Source organism: Cebus imitator, unplaced genomic scaffold, assembly GCF_001604975.1.
Source record: "Cebus imitator isolate Cc_AM_T3 unplaced genomic scaffold, Cebus_imitator-1.0 Scaffold98, whole genome shotgun sequence".
NCBI lineage: Eukaryota > Metazoa > Chordata > Mammalia > Primates > Cebidae > Cebus > Cebus imitator.
Window position 1 is genome coordinate 1,746,388 of NW_016107413.1, and position 18,290 is coordinate 1,764,677.

At 39.6% G+C, this 18,290-nt stretch overlaps 3 protein-coding genes across 3 annotated transcripts in view; 2 read left to right on the plus strand and 1 right to left on the minus strand.

The window, feature by feature from the left end:
• Positions 1 to 4,955, plus strand: part of LOC119472383 (EF-hand calcium-binding domain-containing protein 1-like) — an 18,043-nt gene extending 13,088 nt beyond the window's left edge. The window contains exon 5 of the mRNA XM_037741301.1: positions 4,240 to 4,955. Coding sequence (XP_037597229.1) covers positions 4,240 to 4,350 — 111 coding nt within the window. The 3' untranslated portion in view covers positions 4,351 to 4,955. The remainder of the gene's footprint in view (positions 1 to 4,239) is intronic.
• A 1,864-nt stretch (positions 4,956 to 6,819) lies between these two features.
• RBM48 (RNA binding motif protein 48) lies at positions 6,820 to 15,323 on the minus strand. Its single transcript, XM_017536427.2, has 5 exons — positions 15,178 to 15,323; positions 14,428 to 14,618; positions 12,101 to 12,246; positions 9,324 to 9,892; positions 6,820 to 7,421 (listed from the first exon to the last, which is right to left on the minus strand). Exons 1-5 carry the CDS (start codon positions 15,286 to 15,288, stop codon positions 7,335 to 7,337), a joined length of 1,104 nt encoding a protein of 367 aa, XP_017391916.1. The 5' UTR covers positions 15,289 to 15,323; the 3' UTR covers positions 6,820 to 7,334.
• Positions 15,324 to 15,501: 178 nt separating this feature from the next.
• PEX1 (peroxisomal biogenesis factor 1) overlaps positions 15,502 to 18,290 on the plus strand; it is a 45,533-nt gene continuing 42,744 nt past the window's right edge. Inside the window, 1 exon segment of the mRNA XM_017536426.2 lies at positions 15,502 to 15,780. Within this exon segment, the coding sequence (XP_017391915.1) occupies positions 15,652 to 15,780 (129 nt within the window). The 5' untranslated portion in view covers positions 15,502 to 15,651.

The window sequence follows — 18,290 nt, forward strand, 5'->3', positions numbered from 1 at the left end:
AAAAAAAAAAAAAAAAAAAAAAAAAAAAGTTTAAGGTAATTATTTTACTATGGTCATGGTGATTTCTACCCTATTTCTTTGATCCTAAGCTGGTTACCAGTGAGGTTTTGTGAATCTAAGGCAGCCCAGGCCCAGTTCACCTATATTACCTTGGAGTTCAGGAAAGAAACAGGTGGTGGGAGGTTTTGGAGTCTCAGATCTAGCTAATGCAGTCTCCAAAGTGTCCTCTTCTTTTGGAAATACAGTCACTAGGCCTGTTAAGGCTGAGGGTAGATTCATTCTTGAGAGACAGTATGCTCCCAGTACTACACACACCCTTTTTTGGGTATCAATTTATTTTTTATTTTTAATTTTTGTGGGTACATAGTAGGTGTATATATTTATGGGGTATATGAGATACTTTGATATAGGCATGTAATGTATAATAATCACATCATGGTAAATGGGGTATCCATTCTCTCAAGCATTTATCCTTTGTGTTACAAACAATCCAGTTACACTCTTTTAGTTATTAATATTATGTTTTTTCTCTTTTTGAGAAGGAGTGTCACTCTGTTGCCCAGGCTGGAGTGCAATGGTGTCATCCCGGCTCACTGCAATCTCCGCCTGCCAGGTTCAAGGGATTCTCCTGCCTTAGCCTCCCTCGTAGTTGGGATCACAGGTGCCAAAAATTAGATGTCCAGCTTAATTTTTGTATTTTTAGTAGAGATAGGGTTTCATCATGTTGGCCAGGCTGGTCTCGAACTTCTGACCACAAGTGATCCATCCACCTTGACCTTCCAAAGTGCTAGGATTACAGATGTGAGCCACTGTGCCTGCCTCTTTTATTTTTAATATGTACAATGAAATGATTATTGACTATGTGCTATCAAATACTAGGTCCTCTTCATTCTTCCCATTTTTGTACCTATTAACCATCGCCCCCACCCCACCCCCACACCTCTACTACCCTTTCCAGCCTCTGGTAACCATCATTCTACTCTCTATGTCCATGAGAACAATTGTTTTAATTTTAACTCCCACAAATAAGTGAGAACATGTGAAGTTTCTCTTTCTGTGTCTGGCTTATTTCACTTAACATAATGGCTTATAGTTCCATCCATGTTGTTGCAGACAACAGGATCTCATTCTTTTTCACGGCTGAATAGTACTCCATTATATATATGTACCACTTTTTTTTTTCTGAGACTGAGTTTTGCTCTGTTGCCCAGGCGGCACGATCTCGGCTCAAGGCAGCCTCTGCCTCCCCGGTTCAAGCAGTTCTCCTGCCTCAGCCTCCTGAGTAGCTGGGATTACAGGCGCCCGCTACCACACCCAGCTAATTTTTGTTTTTTTATTAGAGATGGGGTTTTACCATGTTGGCCAGGCTGGTCTCTAATCCCTGACCTCAGGTGATCTGCCCACCTCAGCCTCCCAAAGTGCTGGGATTACAGGGTTGAGCCACCGCACCCAGCCACATTTTTTTTAATCCATTCACCTGTTGATAGGCACATTGTTTCCTAAAAGTCTTGGCTATTTTGAGTGTTACTGCAATAAGCATGGGAGTGCAGCTGTCTCTTTGATATCCTGATTTATTTTAGATACATACCAAGCAATGGGATTGGTGGATCATATAGTAGCTCTATTTTTAGTTAGTTTTTTGAGACAAGGTCTCAATCTGTCACCAGGCTAGAGTGCAGTGGCATGATCACAACTTACTGCAGTCTTGACCTCCTGTGCTCAAGCAGTCCTGCTGCCTCAGCCTTTCAGGTAGCTGGGACTACAGGCATGTGCCACCATACCCAGCTAATTTTTTTAATTTCTTTTTTTAGAGACAGAATCTTACTATGTTGTCCAGGCTGGTCTTGAACTTCTAGATTCAAGCGGTCTTCCTGCCTCTGCCTCCAAAATTGCTAGGTTTGATGTGATCCATCATGTCCAGTTTTGAGGAACCTCCAAACTGTTCTCCATGGTTGTTGTACTAATTTAACTTCCCACCTACAGCTTACGAGGGTTCCCTTTTCTCCACATCCCTGGTAGCATTTGTTATTGCCTGATTTTGGGATATAAGCCATTTTAATTGGGGTGAAATGATATCTCATTGTAGTTTTGATTTGCATTTCTCTGATGATCAATGAATGTTGAGTACCGTTTCATATACCTGTTTGACATTTCTACATTTTCTTTTGAGAAATGTCAGGTCTTCTGCCCATTTTTAAATTTTATTATTAGATTTTTTCCTGTAGAGTTGTTTGAACTCCTTATATATTCTGGTTATTAATCCCTTGTCAGATGGATACATTGCAAATATTAATATTTTCTCCCATCCTATGGGTTTTCTCTTCACTTTGTTGATTTGCTGTGCAGAAGCTTTTGAACTTGATGTGATCCAATTTGTCCACTTTTGCTTTGGTTGCCTGTGCTTGTGGGAAATCTTCACCCAGACCAACCAATGTCCTGGAGAGTTTCTCTGATGTTTTCTTGTAGTAGTTTCATAGTTTGAGGTCTTACATTTATGTCTTTGATCAATTTTGACTTAATTTTTGTATATGGTGAGAGGTACGGATATAGTTTCATTCTTCTGCATAGGGATATCTAGTTTTCCCAGCACCCTTTACTGAAGAGACTGTCTTTTCCCTAACATGTTCTTGATACCTTTGCCAAAAATGAGTTCACTGTAGATGTAAGGATTTGTTTGTGAGTTTTCTATTCTGTTCCATTGCTCTATGTGTGTATTTTTATGCCAGTACCATGCTGTTTTGGTTACTATAGCACTGTAGTATAATTTGAAGTTAGGTAACATGATTCTACCAGTTTTGTTCTTTTTGTTCAGGATAGCTTTGGTTATTCTGGGTCTTTTGTGGTTCCATATAAATTTTAGTATTGTTTTTTCTATTTCTGTGAAGAAGATTACATTGAATTTGTAGATTGCTTTGGGCAGTATGGACATTTTAACAATATTGATTCTTCCAGTTCATGAACATGGTATATCTTTTCATTTTTTTGGGTTTCCTCTTCAATGTCTTTCATTAGTATCTTATAGTTTTCACTGTAGAACTCTTTTATTTCTTAATTCCTAGGTATTTAATGTTATGTATACCTATTGTAAATGGGATTACTTTTCCTCTTTTGCAGAATGTTGACATATAGAAATGCTACTGATTTTTGCTATGTTTAAATGCTATGTTGATTTTGTATACCACAACATTACTGAATTTGTCAGTTCTAGTGTTTTTTGGTGTAGTCTTTAGGTTTTTTCAAATGTAAGATTATATCATTTACAAACAAGGATAATTTGATTTATTCCTTTCTAATTTGGATCCCCTTTATTTCTCTCTTCTCTAATTGCTAGCTAGGACCTCTCCTTTGAAAGAAAATTAATGGAGTAAATTTTTACAATTACTCAAATTTTTCTATAGGTTAGACTCTCAGCAGCCCTGATGTAATTATGCCCATAAGTGAATAAACAAGAACCTGTTGAAACCAATTCAATTAAGCGCTTAAAGGCATTCATGATCTCTACACATGCTATGTTTACTCCCTACTCCTATACAACGTATTTAATCGCTCATGATCCCTGTCATGAATGCTTCACTCCAGGCAGCTTTGTCTTCTTAATTTATACTCATTTGCTTTCTTAATTCGGGTGGGCCACTCTTCTGCACTTCCTCCTCATACCTCTCTGCCTATCCAGATCCCAGCATTCCTTAAAGGTTCAGTAGTGGTTTCCAAGTCTTCTTCAGAACTGTTACTGCCATAACTCCCAGTGCCTTGCTCCTTAACAGAGCAACTTCACTGTTACCCTTTTTACCTGGTGGGCTCCCAAGTAAGAGATCCTTTGTGGAGCAAATTCTACAAAAAAAATAAGCTTGAAAATCATTACCCTATTGTACTTATTTTTATCATAAAGTAGCCATATAATAATGAACTTCCCTCCTGAGATGTTTAATTGGTGTTAGATTAAAAAAAAAAAAAAAAAAAAGAAAAAAAATAATGAACTTCCCCTAATTTTTATCTTATTCCTCCAATTAGAGTGTAAGTGTTTTAGGAGCAGGGCTACATTTTATATATCTAAAGTGACTCAGGTATGCCTATTAGAATAATAAAAATAAAATAAGGGGACTCTAAATAATTTTTGATTTATGTAGACAGTCTACAGAAGTGTGACAACTTTTACTTGGTAAAATTTTTTTAGTCTAGAGAGCTATTTTCCATGCAAAATTTAAAACAAGCATTTATCAAGAAATATCTCCTCTCTAGGATTATGACAATGATGGCAAGATATCTCTTGCAGACTTTGAAAAAGCAGTAAGAGAAGACAGACTTCTGTTGGAGGTGTTTGGACCATGTTTACCAGAAGCAAAGGTATAGTTACTAGTGCCAACAGCCCAAATAGATTCAGGAAAAATTTTAAAGGGTCAGAAAGTAATACTTGCTAGACACTCTCCTCTGTTGAGCTGCAGCCCACTGCTGAAATTAGGGCAATCATTGAGAGTTTAGCCCCATCCTGGCATTTGGGCCCCAAGAAGACATTCATGATTATTTCAGTAACTATATTCAAGACTTTCATTGAGCTTTTAACCTCTTTAGCAACACACAATTCCTGTTTCCTGTAAGTATGGTGTATTTCCCAAACCAAATCTAGGGTATATTGGCTTAAGGGTTAGAACACTGAATGAAGAGTTTCAGCAAGTATACCACAAACTACTAGAACACTTGATCCCTTTCAACCCAATTGCCGTCAATGTTTTTAAAATTTTGGAGACATAGAGTACTTTGTGCTTATGAAAGTTTTTCATGTATGCATCTGACAAAAGTTTCCTGAGCTGCAAGTGTCAGTCTAATAATTGATTTGGCCTTAACATATTCTTCCTTTATCAACTGTACTTTTCAAACACTGGTATACAAAAGCACTTTTTTTTTTTCTTTTTTGAGACAGTCTCCCTCTGTTGCCCATACTGGAGTGCAGTGTTGCAATCTCAGCTCACTGCGACCTCTGCTTCCTGGGTTCAAGCGATTCTCATGCCTCAGCCTCTTGAGTAGCTGGGATTATAGGCATTTACCGTCACGCCTGGCTACTTTTTGTATTTTTTATAGATATGGGGTTTTCGTCATGTTGGCCAGGCTGGTCTCGAATGCTTGACCTCAAGTGATCCTCCCACCTTGACCTCCCAAAGTGCTGGGATTACAGGCGTGAGCCACCATGCCTGAAATAATAACCTATATGGAAATTTTGTAAATTAACTTGCATGTTATTAAGCTATTTTTATCCATCTCAACTCATCTATTTGTCCCCCTGTGGTTTATTCCCTCTACCCCACATTTTAACTTTCTGGAAACGTGGTAAAAAGCAATGTGTGAAAGGCAGGCTTCCAATCTGAAAAGAGATGGGTGAAAACAGTATATAGCATAATGGACTAGATGAGAGTAACAACTTAGGATGGAACAGCCGACAGTTCTTCAGCTGCTCCCAGAGTTCATGTGTAGCCCAGTTATCTAGAGCTTTACTTTTCTTTTTTTTTTTTTTTTTTTTTTTTTTTTGAGACGGAGTTTCGCTCTTGTTACCCAGGCTGGAGTGCAATGGCGCGATCTCGGCTCACCGCAACCTCCGCCTCCTGGGTTCAGGCAATTCTCCTGCCTCAGCCTCCTGAGTAGCTGGGATTACAGGCACGCACCACCATGCCCAGCTAATTTTTTGTAGCTTTAGTAGAGACGGGGTTTCACCATGTTGACCAGGATGGTCTCGATCTCTTGACCTTGTGATCCACCCGCCTCGGCCTCCCAAAGTGCTGGGATTACAGGCTTGAGCCACCGCGCCCGGCCTAGAGCTTTACTTTTCAAAGCATGGTCTGTGCACCAGGAGCACTAGCAGCACCTAGGAACTTGGAAAAAATGCAGAATCCCAGGCCCCATCCAAAACCAACTGAACTTGAATCTTTTTGTTTTGCTGCTTGATACCACAAAGGTTTCTTTCTTTCTCCCCTAATGATTAATTATGTTGGTGGTGATGAGGAGTGCTGACTTACACAAGGTCACAAGACTTATCAGGAACCCATTCAGAAGCACATGACCCATTTAGCAGCACCTCTCCTTAAGTGTCAGATAACTTTTGTCATGCAACAAATCTCTAGAGCTCTTTTCATCTTCCAAAACTGAAATTCTATACCTACTAAATAATAACTCCTCATTTTCCCTCCCCACAACCCCTGGCCACCACCACTAGAATCTGCATTTTAACAAGATGCTGAGGTAGAGATCATAACAACTTATTTATAGTCTGAGAGGCCTAAGCAGACAGCAATTTGCTCTTCCAATTCTATGCTTAGGTCTCTAATATATCTTTTATCTTGCGATTTCAGCAAAAACTATATCTAATTACCTCACATGGAAGTAGGGCCTACCCTCCTTATCTGCAGCTTGCTGTTAGTACCATTTTCCACTTAGAGCCATCCTAGGAAATTTAGATCAGTACATCATAGCTGAAATGGAACCTTATTAACTGATATGTTCAAATTCAATCTACTAGGCAAGAGGCCATTAAAGATAGAGAGAAATGAAAACAACACGCCACGGTATGGACCTTCTCAAGTTATTTTTATCAGTAAAGAAAATGGCCAGGTGCAGTGCATCACACCTGCAATCCCAGTACTTTGGGAGGCCGAGGTGGGTGGATCACTTGAGCCCAGGAGTTCAGTACCTGTCTGGGTAACACAGTGAGACCTTGTCTCTACTAAAAATAAAAAAAGAAAAATAGAGACAGCCTAGATGTGCTGAAATTTCCAATTATGTGATCCACTGACAGGAAAAAGTGTGGATATGCCACAGGAAGTAACAGAAGTCTAGAATTCACAAATACTGATTTATTTTTGTATTGCCACAGGTCAAGCAAATTCTTCCTAAAAGTTAACTAAAGCATGTAAGCTTCTAATTTCAGCTTTGTTCTAATAGTTAATCTACTTTTTACTTCACAGAGTTGTCTTGATTTTGAAACCCTGGCATTCGGAAACATCCTGACTTCTAGTGTTTCAATGACTCATTCAATAATTGTATTATAATCAGAAACAGATCCTGGTTGCCTATCTTTATTTATATTGTAAAGTTTCCATATTTGCTTCAATTAATTTACATATAATTACTGCATATGAGAGGTAATGTTATAATGACAAGAATAGTTTACAACATTAAATATGGATCAAAAAAAGAAGAAATGACTTTAGACAAATAGCTTGAATGAAATTACAAAGAAGAGTGCATTAAAAAATACCAGCAGTAAAATCTCTTGATGAATTAAAATAACAGGCTAAAGATAAAAAATAAATGCTCTTTCCAGAAAATACTAATTTGCTGCTGGTACTCTATATTCTTCTTCTTTGTTTTAGTGGATGACTTGTATGCACATCTTCTGACTTGTCCTCCGGAAGCTTTGGCACAGATGAAATTACCTAATTAAAGAAAAAAAAGAACCATTAAAACTTAGTTTCTATAGTGCAGGAGTAAAGAAGCTATTAGAAGAGGTAAGATTATATCCAATAGTTTAATCCTTGACATCACTTTTGAGGCAGAGTTGGCCTATGTTCAAGTTACAGCCTATGATCTAGGCACAGAATGAAGTTTTCTGTTCAAACACTGATGAGAGTAAAATTTCTAAAGCTATTTAAAAAGAAAAAAGAAATTGGAGGAAGAAAAGTGAACATATGCTCTACTTTAACATTACTTTATAGATCTAAAGTCACTTGTTATTTTACAGATACAGATAGATATCCTGGTTTTGCATTCTTGAAACACTGATAATGTTTGATAGATTTGGGGGGAATGAAACATTTAGAGAAATGAGCAGAAAGCAGTATAATCCTCAATTTCCTAGGTGAAAAAGGAAAAGCAAACACACCATCAGAAAAAGAGTGTACAAAGAGCGTACAGTAAGTCAAAACAGAGTAAAAGAGTCTTCATTTGAAATGGAAAATTATTAGAAACTATAGTAAATTTTATTTAATATTACTTTTTTGTTGTTCTATTTCTAGAAGGACCTAGATTTTGGACCTCACACGTTTTTCTTGAAAATGTAATCAGCTGTGGCTGAGACAGCTGTGTATATATGTCTATGCCTCAGTTCAGCCATAACTGAAGGAAGGATAACAGCACAAAACTGAAAACCTTTTTTTTTTTTTTTGAGACAGGGTCTCACACTGTCATCCAGGCTGAAATGCAGTGGCATGATCTTGGCTCACTGCAACCTCTGCCTCCCAGGCTCAAGTGATCCTTCCACCTCAGCCTCCCAAGTAGCTGGGACTACAAGAGTGTACCACCATGCCTGGCTAATTTTTGTATATTTTTGGTAGAGATGGGGTTTCACCATGTTGGTCAGGCTGGTCTTGGACTCCTGGGCTCAAGCAACCTGCTCGCCTCAGCCTCCCAAAGTGCTGAGATTATTGGTGTAAGCCACTGTGCCCAGCCTAAACTGAAAAACTAAAGGCTTCAGCACAAAAACTGTGTCCATGGATTTTAATTATTATTAAATAATGCCTCTTTAATCAGATAATAATTAATTTTTAGGTAAAAAAATGTACATACAAGAAATTACACTACCTTAGCCTCCCTTAATCACATTGTAAAACATAGTAGAACTGTGAAAAGCACTTTCTGCATCTTAGAGTAAGAGAATGTCATAACCCTCAGTTTATGATGTGTAACAGCAGCTCCTACTCTCACCCCACAAAAAAGTGTCTTTCAAAAGCTAACTCAAATGTTAACTTTATTTGTGCTTAGGAAATGGAAAATGATTATGTAAATGACATTTAAAAAAAAGACTACCTAGGCAGCACAATCTGGTCCTAATCATTTAAGAAGTCTACATTTGAAATGCATACCTGGAGGCCCAATGTTTAGAAATCTCATCACCTTCTATTGCTTTTTATCACAAAAGCAAATTAAGCATTTTGAATTTTATATAAACTGTAATAACTCTAAATTTGAGAGAAATAATTTATAATACTTTTCCTTCTTAACTCTGGCTCATATTAGAACTATCTGGGGAGATTTTAATAAAAATGGCAGACCTGGGCTCCACTCTTACAGATTGATTTAAGTGGCTGAAACCACTGCTTTAATATTTTGTATCTACAGTGACATAAAATGTTTTTTCATTGTTTAAGCAAGTATTAACAGTATCAAAGCAAATAAAATGTTAGCCAAATTCGGTTATTTCAACAGAGAACTGTAGAAAAACACGTCAAAAAACTAAAAGGTGAAAAAAAAATTACTATTGTTCCCACAAATAATTCTCCATTTATTTAGTCCTGTAACCAAATCGTCTCTTAGAACAGTTTTTTTAAAAATAATCTTACCTCTTTAAGTTTATTGCGAATTAAATTTGCCGTTGTATTCAGTGAGTCATCATGCATATCCACTTTAGATATGTCTGGTAACAGAGGTCCAATCATAACCTCTTTACTACTTGGGTTTGTTTCAAGAAAAGTTCCAAGTTTACGATCATCTTCTCGTCTTCTTTTGCGCTCCTGCAGTTGTGTTGTCCTAGGCATAAATCTGTCAACTGCCTCTGAAGGAATAATAGCCTTTCGTGCACCAGGGCAGTCCACTGAGTTTTTAAAAGGGTTTATCTGTGTTTTCTGCAAAGAATCATTGTGGTTATAATGCTCCATTGTTTTATCATGGTTTCTACCATCCTTAGAGGAATTTGATGCTCTGTCTACATGCTTCCCAGATGAACACATACATTTTGAAGAGAAATAACATAAAGGCAATTCACAGGAATATGGAAGATAAGGATTTGAGTTCCCTGCAGAAGTGTTCAGAGCAGCTGTACAAAATCCAGACATCTCTGAGTGGAAGTCTTGTCTAAAATCCTCTGTGTCTTTATGCTCTGTAACCAATTTCTTCTTTGTCACATACTGGTCTTTTTATTACAATTCAAAAGGTGAGAGAAAGGAAAACAGAAGTCGTTTATTTATTGTTTGCATCATTCAGAATCATATAATTTTAAAAATCACTTAAAAATGGTAACAAATTCTACACCAAAAAATTTATTTCTTGAGAAGGGAATATATTCACGTGGTTTAAAACCTAAAATGGAGGGGCTGGGCGCGGTGGCTCATGCCTGTAATCCCATCACTTTGGGAGGCCAAGGCAGGTGGATCACGAGGTCAAGAGATCGAGACCATCCTGGTCAACATGGTGAAACCCCGTCTCTACTAAAACTACAAAAAATTAGCTGGGCATGGTGGCACGTGCCTGTAATCCCAGCTACTCAGGAGGCTGAGGCAGGAGAATTGCCTGAACCCAGGAGGCGGAGGTTGCGGTGAGCTGAGATCGCACCATTGCACTCCAGCCTGGGTAACAAAAGCGAAACTCTGTCTCAAAAAAAAAAAAAAAAAAAAAACCTAAAATGGATAAAAAGATATGTAGCATCAAGTGTCACCCTTTCCTTGCTCTCCATGAGCCTGGTTTCACCCCATAAGTAAGCGCTATTGTTTTTTATTTATCTGTTCAGTATGCCTTACTTTGCTGCCTTCTTCCTCCCATTCTTTTTCTCCCCACTAAAAAAGATAACCTGTAATGTGTACTTCTCTGCACCTCTGTATTTTCCACTTCACTGTAGATCTTATAAAGTTTTTCCATATCATTATATACTATATATATTTTTTTGTTTTGTTTTGTTTTTTGCAATTTCAGAGTTTCCCAGTATCTGGATGTATCATGCTGCTTAGCTTGTGTTAGTTACCAAAGAAAGCAATATGTGTGGCTTACTTCTAGGGCTGGAAAGGGCCTCTTCCCTGGTTTACTCTCTCAAAAGCAGACTACAACATGAGTCGGGTGTGGAAGATGTGGTAAAGATGAAACTGGCTCTCTGTTGATGATTGTTAATGTTAATACATGGGAGTTTTTAGTTTTTAATTTTAATACATTTAGTTTTTCTACCTGTGTGTTTTGAAATTTCATGAATAAAAGTTTTTGAAAAGACCAAATATACAAATACGTGTAGATGCTAGAATGCTGCAGATAAAATAGAACTTAACTAAAGTGTTCAAGGCCAAAAAAGTCATAGTTTAACAACACTGAATCTAATTCTGAGGGGGCAGGGCAAAAAGGTCTTAAGGGGAAGGGGAGCAAATAATGAAGATAATGCTAGGCCACCACCAACACTGAGATGATTAAAGCAGTTTAAAAATAAGCTCTGGACAGAGTGTCCAAAGCTTGGGTTTTAAGCCTTATTTTTATCCTTAATTTATCTCTAGTAATATAGGCCAGTCACAAACTCTGAGACTTAGTTTCCTCCTCAACAGGAATTAGGACACAGGTCAGATAATGTCAGAGGTCTTCCTCTACACTAATATTTTATAATTTCCTTTCCATTTTTTATTTTTTTATATTTTATAATTTCCTTTGCCACACAAATATACAAGTTTTCCTGGTGCTATTTACATATCTTACAGGTTAATGTCTACAAATGACTGGGGATTCTCAACAGCTCTCTTGCTAGATTTCTGAGTAAGCTTTCCAAGAGTTTTCCCACTTTATTTCTCTCTACCACTATCTGGTAGAAGGGGCATGTGGGGCATTTACGCTGTTGCTTGGTCAAAAGTAGAACTTCTCCATGATTAGCAGTGACACTTAGTCTGCAAATCACAACTGCTTCTCACTGCATTCTGGTCAAATCCTTAATTCCTTAGCATGGGACACAAGGCCCTTCATGATTCACTTCCTATCCACTATTCTAAACTTATCTCTCACGGAAACCTCTGGGCTTTGATTATATTATGTGAGTTAAAGTTTCTTAAATACATGATGCTCATTTATTCCCCTAAGCATTTAAACATCCTGCCTGGCTTGCCTTTCCATCTTTTCCTCTCCCTTCTAGGTAATGTCTACTTATCCTTCAAAGTTCAGCCACATCTCACAGACTGTAGGAAGTCTTTTATGAATCAACATTTCTCCCTTCTCAACCCAGATTATGTAGTATGCTGCAGAGAACCCTGTGGTTTACACTTACTGAATACTGTGATGATTTACTTGCCTCTCTTCCCACTAGACTGGGAACTGCATGATGACACACTTGGCAGAGTGCCTGACACACAGGAGGCATTTAGCAATATGCTTTCCATACCTTTATTTTTAGTAGTTCTTACTACATACGCCTTTCGCACTGCTAGTTTTTTCCTAGTTTCTTCAACTGTTTCAAATTCTGGAGCATAGCACACATGAAGCAATCCACCGAAGAAACTCTGTTCATCCATTTTTCTCTTGGCTGTCCTGAATGGAAATACAAGATAGCATAGTTTTTAAATCCAGATTTACTTAAAAATGAGAGCTTAACTAGTATACAATACCTGGGGCTAAAGACCAAAGTCCAGCTTTTGCAATGTGTATGTATATATCCTGTGGACTGGGAATTAAAATGCTCTGTTTGTGGATGGTATTCACACCACCCATCCAGTATGTATTCTTAGAACCGTCTCTTCCCTTTGAACCTCTTGGATTTTTTCCCTAGCCTCTAAACAACTAAGGATCCAGCTGGTTGGCCTGAGGTATGTAAACTGTGGTCATAAAATAGAGCATTTCTGTGGCCTTGAGTTAGTTCATACCCAATTAAGCTTTTTCAGCACAATGTATTCTGTAATGGAATTTATGCCTTAAAAATCAGATGAAAAATACTATAATCATAATACCTTCAATAACTGAGGAAATACTAAATATATAACAATGAGAAAATAAAAATGTTACTCAGTCAATAAATACTAAACATCTATGATTTGCCAAGTACTACAATAAATAAATTTAACCAGTCCTATATCCAGGGATAATGATCAATACTTGTTGAGATTTTACTATATACCAAGCAATGTCATAAGTGCTTCACTTGAATTAATACCTCACAACAACCCTATAATGAAAGTGAAGCACTAGGACATTATATAACAGCCATGCTCATACTCTCGTTTGAGGAGCAAGGATTCAAATAAGGCATTGCATACATCAGCTTTTTTGGAGCAGAGGGCTTATGTCAGAAGGCTGGAAAAAACTGAGTCAATTCACAGAAAGGAGTGACAATAGCTAATGCTTACTGTATTCTGACCAGGAGGGACTATGCTAAACACTTTATATGGATCATCTCATTTCATTGGCATATAATCTCAAGAAGGTCCCTTTACCATATAGATTTTATGAAAAAGGAAAAACAGGTTTAACCTGGTTAAATAACTTGTCCAAGGTCATGAAGCCAGTAACCAGTGGGACTGGAAAACTTACTCCAAGCCCAACTTTATGTTTTATTTTTTTGAGGCAGGGTCTCACTCTGTTCCCCCAGGCTAAAGTGTAGTGGCCCATAAACGACTCACTGCAACCTATGCCTCCTGGGCTCAACTGATTCTCCCACCTTAGCCTCCCAAGTAGCTGGGACTACAGGCATGCATCAGCATGCCCAGCTTGATTTTTGTATTTTTCGTAGAGGCAGGGTTTCACCATGTTGGCCAGTCTGGTCTCGAACTCCTGGGCTCAAGCAATCTGTCCACCTTGGTCTTCCAAAGTGCTGGGATCAAATTCAACTTTTTTTTTTTTTTTTTTGAGACAGTCACTCTCGCCCAGACTGGAGTGCAGTGGTATGATCTCAGTTCACCACAACTTACACTTCCTGGTTTCAAGTGATCCTTGTGTCTCAGTCTTCCCAGTAGCTGGGATTAACAGGCTTGTGCAACCACCCTTGGCTAATTTTTTTATTTAGTAGAGTCAGGGTTTCACCATGTTGCCCAGGCTGGGCTTGAACTCCTGACCTCAGGTGATCCACCTATCTTGACCTCCAAAAGTGCTGGGATTACAGGCTTGAGCCATGTGCCTGGCCTCAAACCCAACTTTTTTTTTTTCTTTTTCTTTTTTTTTTTGAGACGGAGCCTCGCTTTATAACATAAAAATAGATAAGGCATTGCATACTTCAGCCTTTTTGGACTCTAGGCTGGAGTCCTGTGGCATGATCTTGGCTCACTGCAATCCTCCACCTCCCAGGTTCAAGTGATTCCCATGCCTCAGCCACCTGAGTAGCTGGGACTACAGGTCCGCACCACCATGCCCAGCTAATTTTGTATTTTTAGTAGAGCTGGGGTTTCTGTCATGTTGGCCAGGCTGGTCTTGAACTCTTGACATCAAGTGATCTGCCTGTCTCAGTCTCCCAAAGTGCTGGGATTACAGGCATAAACCACCATTCCCTGCCTTCAAACCCAACTTTTAAATCTACCACACCACAGGACATTAAATTGCTAAGCATGGGAATGAGGTGATGGGAACAGTGCTTCAGTAAAGTATACCTTTAAAAAGGCTGGAGGAAGATAAGTGGAATATAGGCTAGATTATGTTGAATGAGGTATGAATGAGGGAAACTTGGGGCCAAAATGATAGAAATATGAATGGAGAAAATGAGTCACTGCTTAACTTGCACATTACCTTGCACTTTGTAAGTTCAAAAATTTAATAAGATAAACTTCAGTAAAGTCTTCTGCCGGGTATTCATCTAGAGCATTGTACTGTTCAATTGGACCATATAAAGCGAATCGCTCAACTAATTCCTTCATGGCTCCCACAGCAGGAACTCCTTGTATTAATAAGTACTGAGATTCCAAATTGATTGTATATACCTGAAAGAAATGCAGAGTCGTTAAACGTATTTCGCGTCGTTAAACGTATTTCGCAAATAAACCTAGGACGAATCTGCCTCTTTTTTAAACAGCTTTGAAAACAAGAAATAATCTGTTCAACCCAGACAGCAAAAAACACAAAATAAAATGTCTGCCATTCCCTCTGCATAAAGAACAGCCCAAGTGAGACGGTACCTAAGGCATGTAACAGACTACTTTCAGTCGACATTTTTTTCCAGAAATTGAGTCGGTAGAATTCACCGGGAACAATCACTCAACGAATATTCATTGAGCGCTTACCTTGTGCCAAGTAGTACCGTAAATACAGAAGATCCAATGACTAAAACCAAGCCTTAGTCTCGTGGAGTTGATGTTCTAATAGTTGACCAAAAGGGTCGTGAGAATCTTTGATACCTGACCCAAGCAAGGTTCTTCAGCTCTAAAGAGAGAGGGATCTGACAGCAGCCTTGTCATGCCTTTATTTCTGTAGGCTGGCTATATGGCGCTAGCACTCATATAAAGCTACCGAGGAGAGCGAATGAAACCAAAATCACTTTACCTTGACAGCACGAGGCCGTCGTCCCTCCCGATATTTGGCCCGCGTGTCGCAAACCGCCCGCTGGACGTGGTGTTCTAATACACTCCCTAACTCTCCGCCGCTTGACGCCATCTTGCCTGCTTTGATCCTCGCAGGGAGGACAACATCCGCCCTGCTGAGCTCCCTTTTACCCAATAAGAGAGCGAGATGGGTCAAGGAGTCCCACGATTGGCTGAAGAATCGACAGCGTCGGCTATCGTTTCCTGCGTGAGAGGATTTAATGAACGAGTTGCCGCCCCCGAGCGGCGCGGTGGAGAGGTTCGGTGAGTGACAGAAGCTTGCTTGTCCCACCTAATACAGGCTTGCGACGAGACGCGCAGCGGGGAGAGGGGGCGGGGCGGATCGATCTCCTCCGGCTCCGACGCCCCGGGCCTGCCAGGTCCCGGGTCCGCTGCGGCGCTAGGGTGGGGGAACCCAGAACGACGCTTAGGAACGATGTGGGGCAGCGATTGTCTGGCGGGTGCTGGGCGAGGCGGGGCGGCAGTGACTGTGGTCTTCACCAACGCTCGCGACTGCTTTCTCCACCTGCCGCGGCGTCTCGTGGCCCAGCTGCACCTGCTGCAGGTAACGTGCCGGCCCCGGCCACCTGGTCTTCAGCCTGGGGTCGGACTAGGCCGAAGCCTCTCTGGGAAGCGGCGGGACACCAGCTGCCTTTCGGGCGCCTCCGAAGCGCGCAGAGGTCAGACTGAGGGTCCCTCTAGGGCAGGGCCCCTCTGAGTAGTCTCTGCGTCCCACAAGTCCTGGGCAACCCTGGGCTTGTCTTATCCCAGGTCTTTTCACTTGGTGAAACTGGGCCTAGAAACATCCCAACATTCTACCATTGTTTTTAGAAATATTTCTTATTCCAGGTTGGAAAATCTCCTGAGAAGTCTTTTGTTTTTATAATTTTAAAAGGTGTTTTTCTTGCCAGCCATTTCCAGTTACCTGCGCTGCTGCCGTCCCGGCCGCGAAAGGGAGGCGGAGAGTTATTGGCTGAGCCCGGGTAGATTCCCGGGGACTGACCACCGCGTCCCATAAGCGGGAAAGGTTAATACAATGATGGCTCTGCGCGGCATCGCTGACCCTCGGAACACAGCTGTGGTGTGTCAGGAACACGTAACGTAGTTAGGATCACTTGAAGCTCTGAGATCAGTCGCCCTTCTGGACGTTGTGGTAGGGAAGTTTCACAGTTGTAACCACTAGTGGAGATACAGCGTCCCTATTTTCGTAATTAAAAATAGAGGCACGTGATATCAAGAATTTGAGTGTGCTTATGGGGGCAAAAGGATAGCGTATTTGAAGTTCTCATTGTAAGGTTAGCCGAGAGGAAAGGAGAATAGACCCAAAGTCAGGCAAGCAAGTTTTATTCACCTGCCAGGCTGCCGGTAACAATCAGAGGAGGCAGCCCCGAGCTCAGAAAATGAGGAGCTTTTATGGGGTGAGAGGGGCTTAAGAGAGTTTTAGGACTGAGATAATTTATTAGCTTGTAACAGACGCAGAGATAGTTTGTTAACTTGTGACTGACTTACAATACGTCATCCTGCGAATCCTGTGACTTTTGTGGCAGCAGTTTTTTAAAAAACAGGATTTTACAGGTATGTGTAAAACAGGAATTTACAAGTATGGATAACAAACATTTGTTTTCCGTGTCCTCCCCTGACCTGCCCAGATGGCTATAATCAGGCTTTGCTTAATTGTAGCACCTAGATAGGCGTTCAGAAATGGAAAGCAGCTGCAGAGCAATCAGGCTGTGGGGGCCGGGGATGGGGGTGGGGGGTCAGCTTGCACGAAGGGGTTTTCTGAAGCAGCTTGTCCCTAATACTCATCAATCCTGGAGGCATGGTACCCACCAGTGGCTAATCTATGCAATAATAGTTAAAGAGTTCGCAATAATTTCAAGCATCCCTTCTTTCCACTTGAGTTACTTCCCCATACCTAGGGGAAGATTCTTTTGGTCCGTCTTTCAAAACATGAATTCAGCAGAATCCTCTATCGTCGACGTTATTTTTTTACCACTAAGTAGATGATCTTTTGGTCCTTGATGGGCTTTATGGCTAGAGACAGACAAATCGGTCACTGTCACCAAGTTCCAGGTAGAAGTTTGTTCAGTGCCGTCAGCTCTCATGGGATTTTCAACGTGTTTTCAAATCTGCAGGTAATACTAGGAATGCTTTCTTACAGTAACTCTAATTTGATCCTAAGATGTAGTTGTTACAATACATTCATCACTGTTTAAGAGTTTAGTAGTCTTGATCTTTGTTTTAAATTTGAGACTTCAAGAAGTACTTTTAAGAGTTCATGCGTTATCTTTTTGAAATGTAAATGTCTTTAGCCCTGGAACAAATTGCTGTTTCCATTCAGCCTGTATTAACAGGGCAACTTTGCTTTCTAATTATCAATGTAATAAGTTTATTACTTTATAGATTCTACAAATCTATACATTTATTCTTTTATAAATTATATAAATTTAGAATTTATGTTTTATAGAAAATTTGGAAAGCATGGAAAATTGTTAACAAGAAAATAAGTTACCCATAACCCCAGAACTTAGAGATGACTAATGTTGACAGTTTGGATCAAATCTTCCAGTTTTGTTTCTAATCTTGATTTAACAGAAATGAGGTCCTATATACACACATACAGTTTTGTGTCCTGGTGTTTTTCTTTAATGTTACTATGAGTGTTTTGTTAAAAGGTCGTCATCATCATTTTAATTTGTTAATTAGTATTCTGGCACAAATTTGCCAAAATTTAATTGTTCACTATGATTGACCATTTAGATTGTACTTAATTCTTAGGCATTAGAAGTGTTAAATTATATTTTTAATGAAATGTTGAAAATAACACATCTTTGTTTAGAAAACATCATTTTTATTTCTGGTCATTTAGGATATATTCCCAAGAATTACTATGTTAGAGGCCATAGACAATTATTAAAGCAGAAAGGTTCACAAGTTGTGAGTTAATACTTGAATTACTTTATTTGGGGTGAAGCGTTGAGTACATAATACAGATTGTGCAGTAATGAGAGGAAGGGTCAGAACAATGGTTTTCTGGCATGTGTCAGACTCACCTTGAAGCTTTTTTTTTTTTTT

Excerpts from the sequence above, each read along its gene's own strand:
- RBM48 (XM_017536427.2), bottom strand. The coding sequence starts at position 15,288 with ATGGCGTCAAGCGGCGGAGAGTTAGGGAGTGTATTAGAACACCACGTC. Across the intron at positions 14,619-15,177 it reads GACGGCCTCGTGCTGTCAAG|GTATATACAATCAATTTGGA; the intron begins GTAAAGTGATTT and ends CATTTCTTTCAG. Across the intron at positions 12,247-14,427 it reads TTGAACTTACAAAGTGCAAG|GACAGCCAAGAGAAAAATGG; the intron begins GTAATGTGCAAG and ends ATTTCCATTCAG.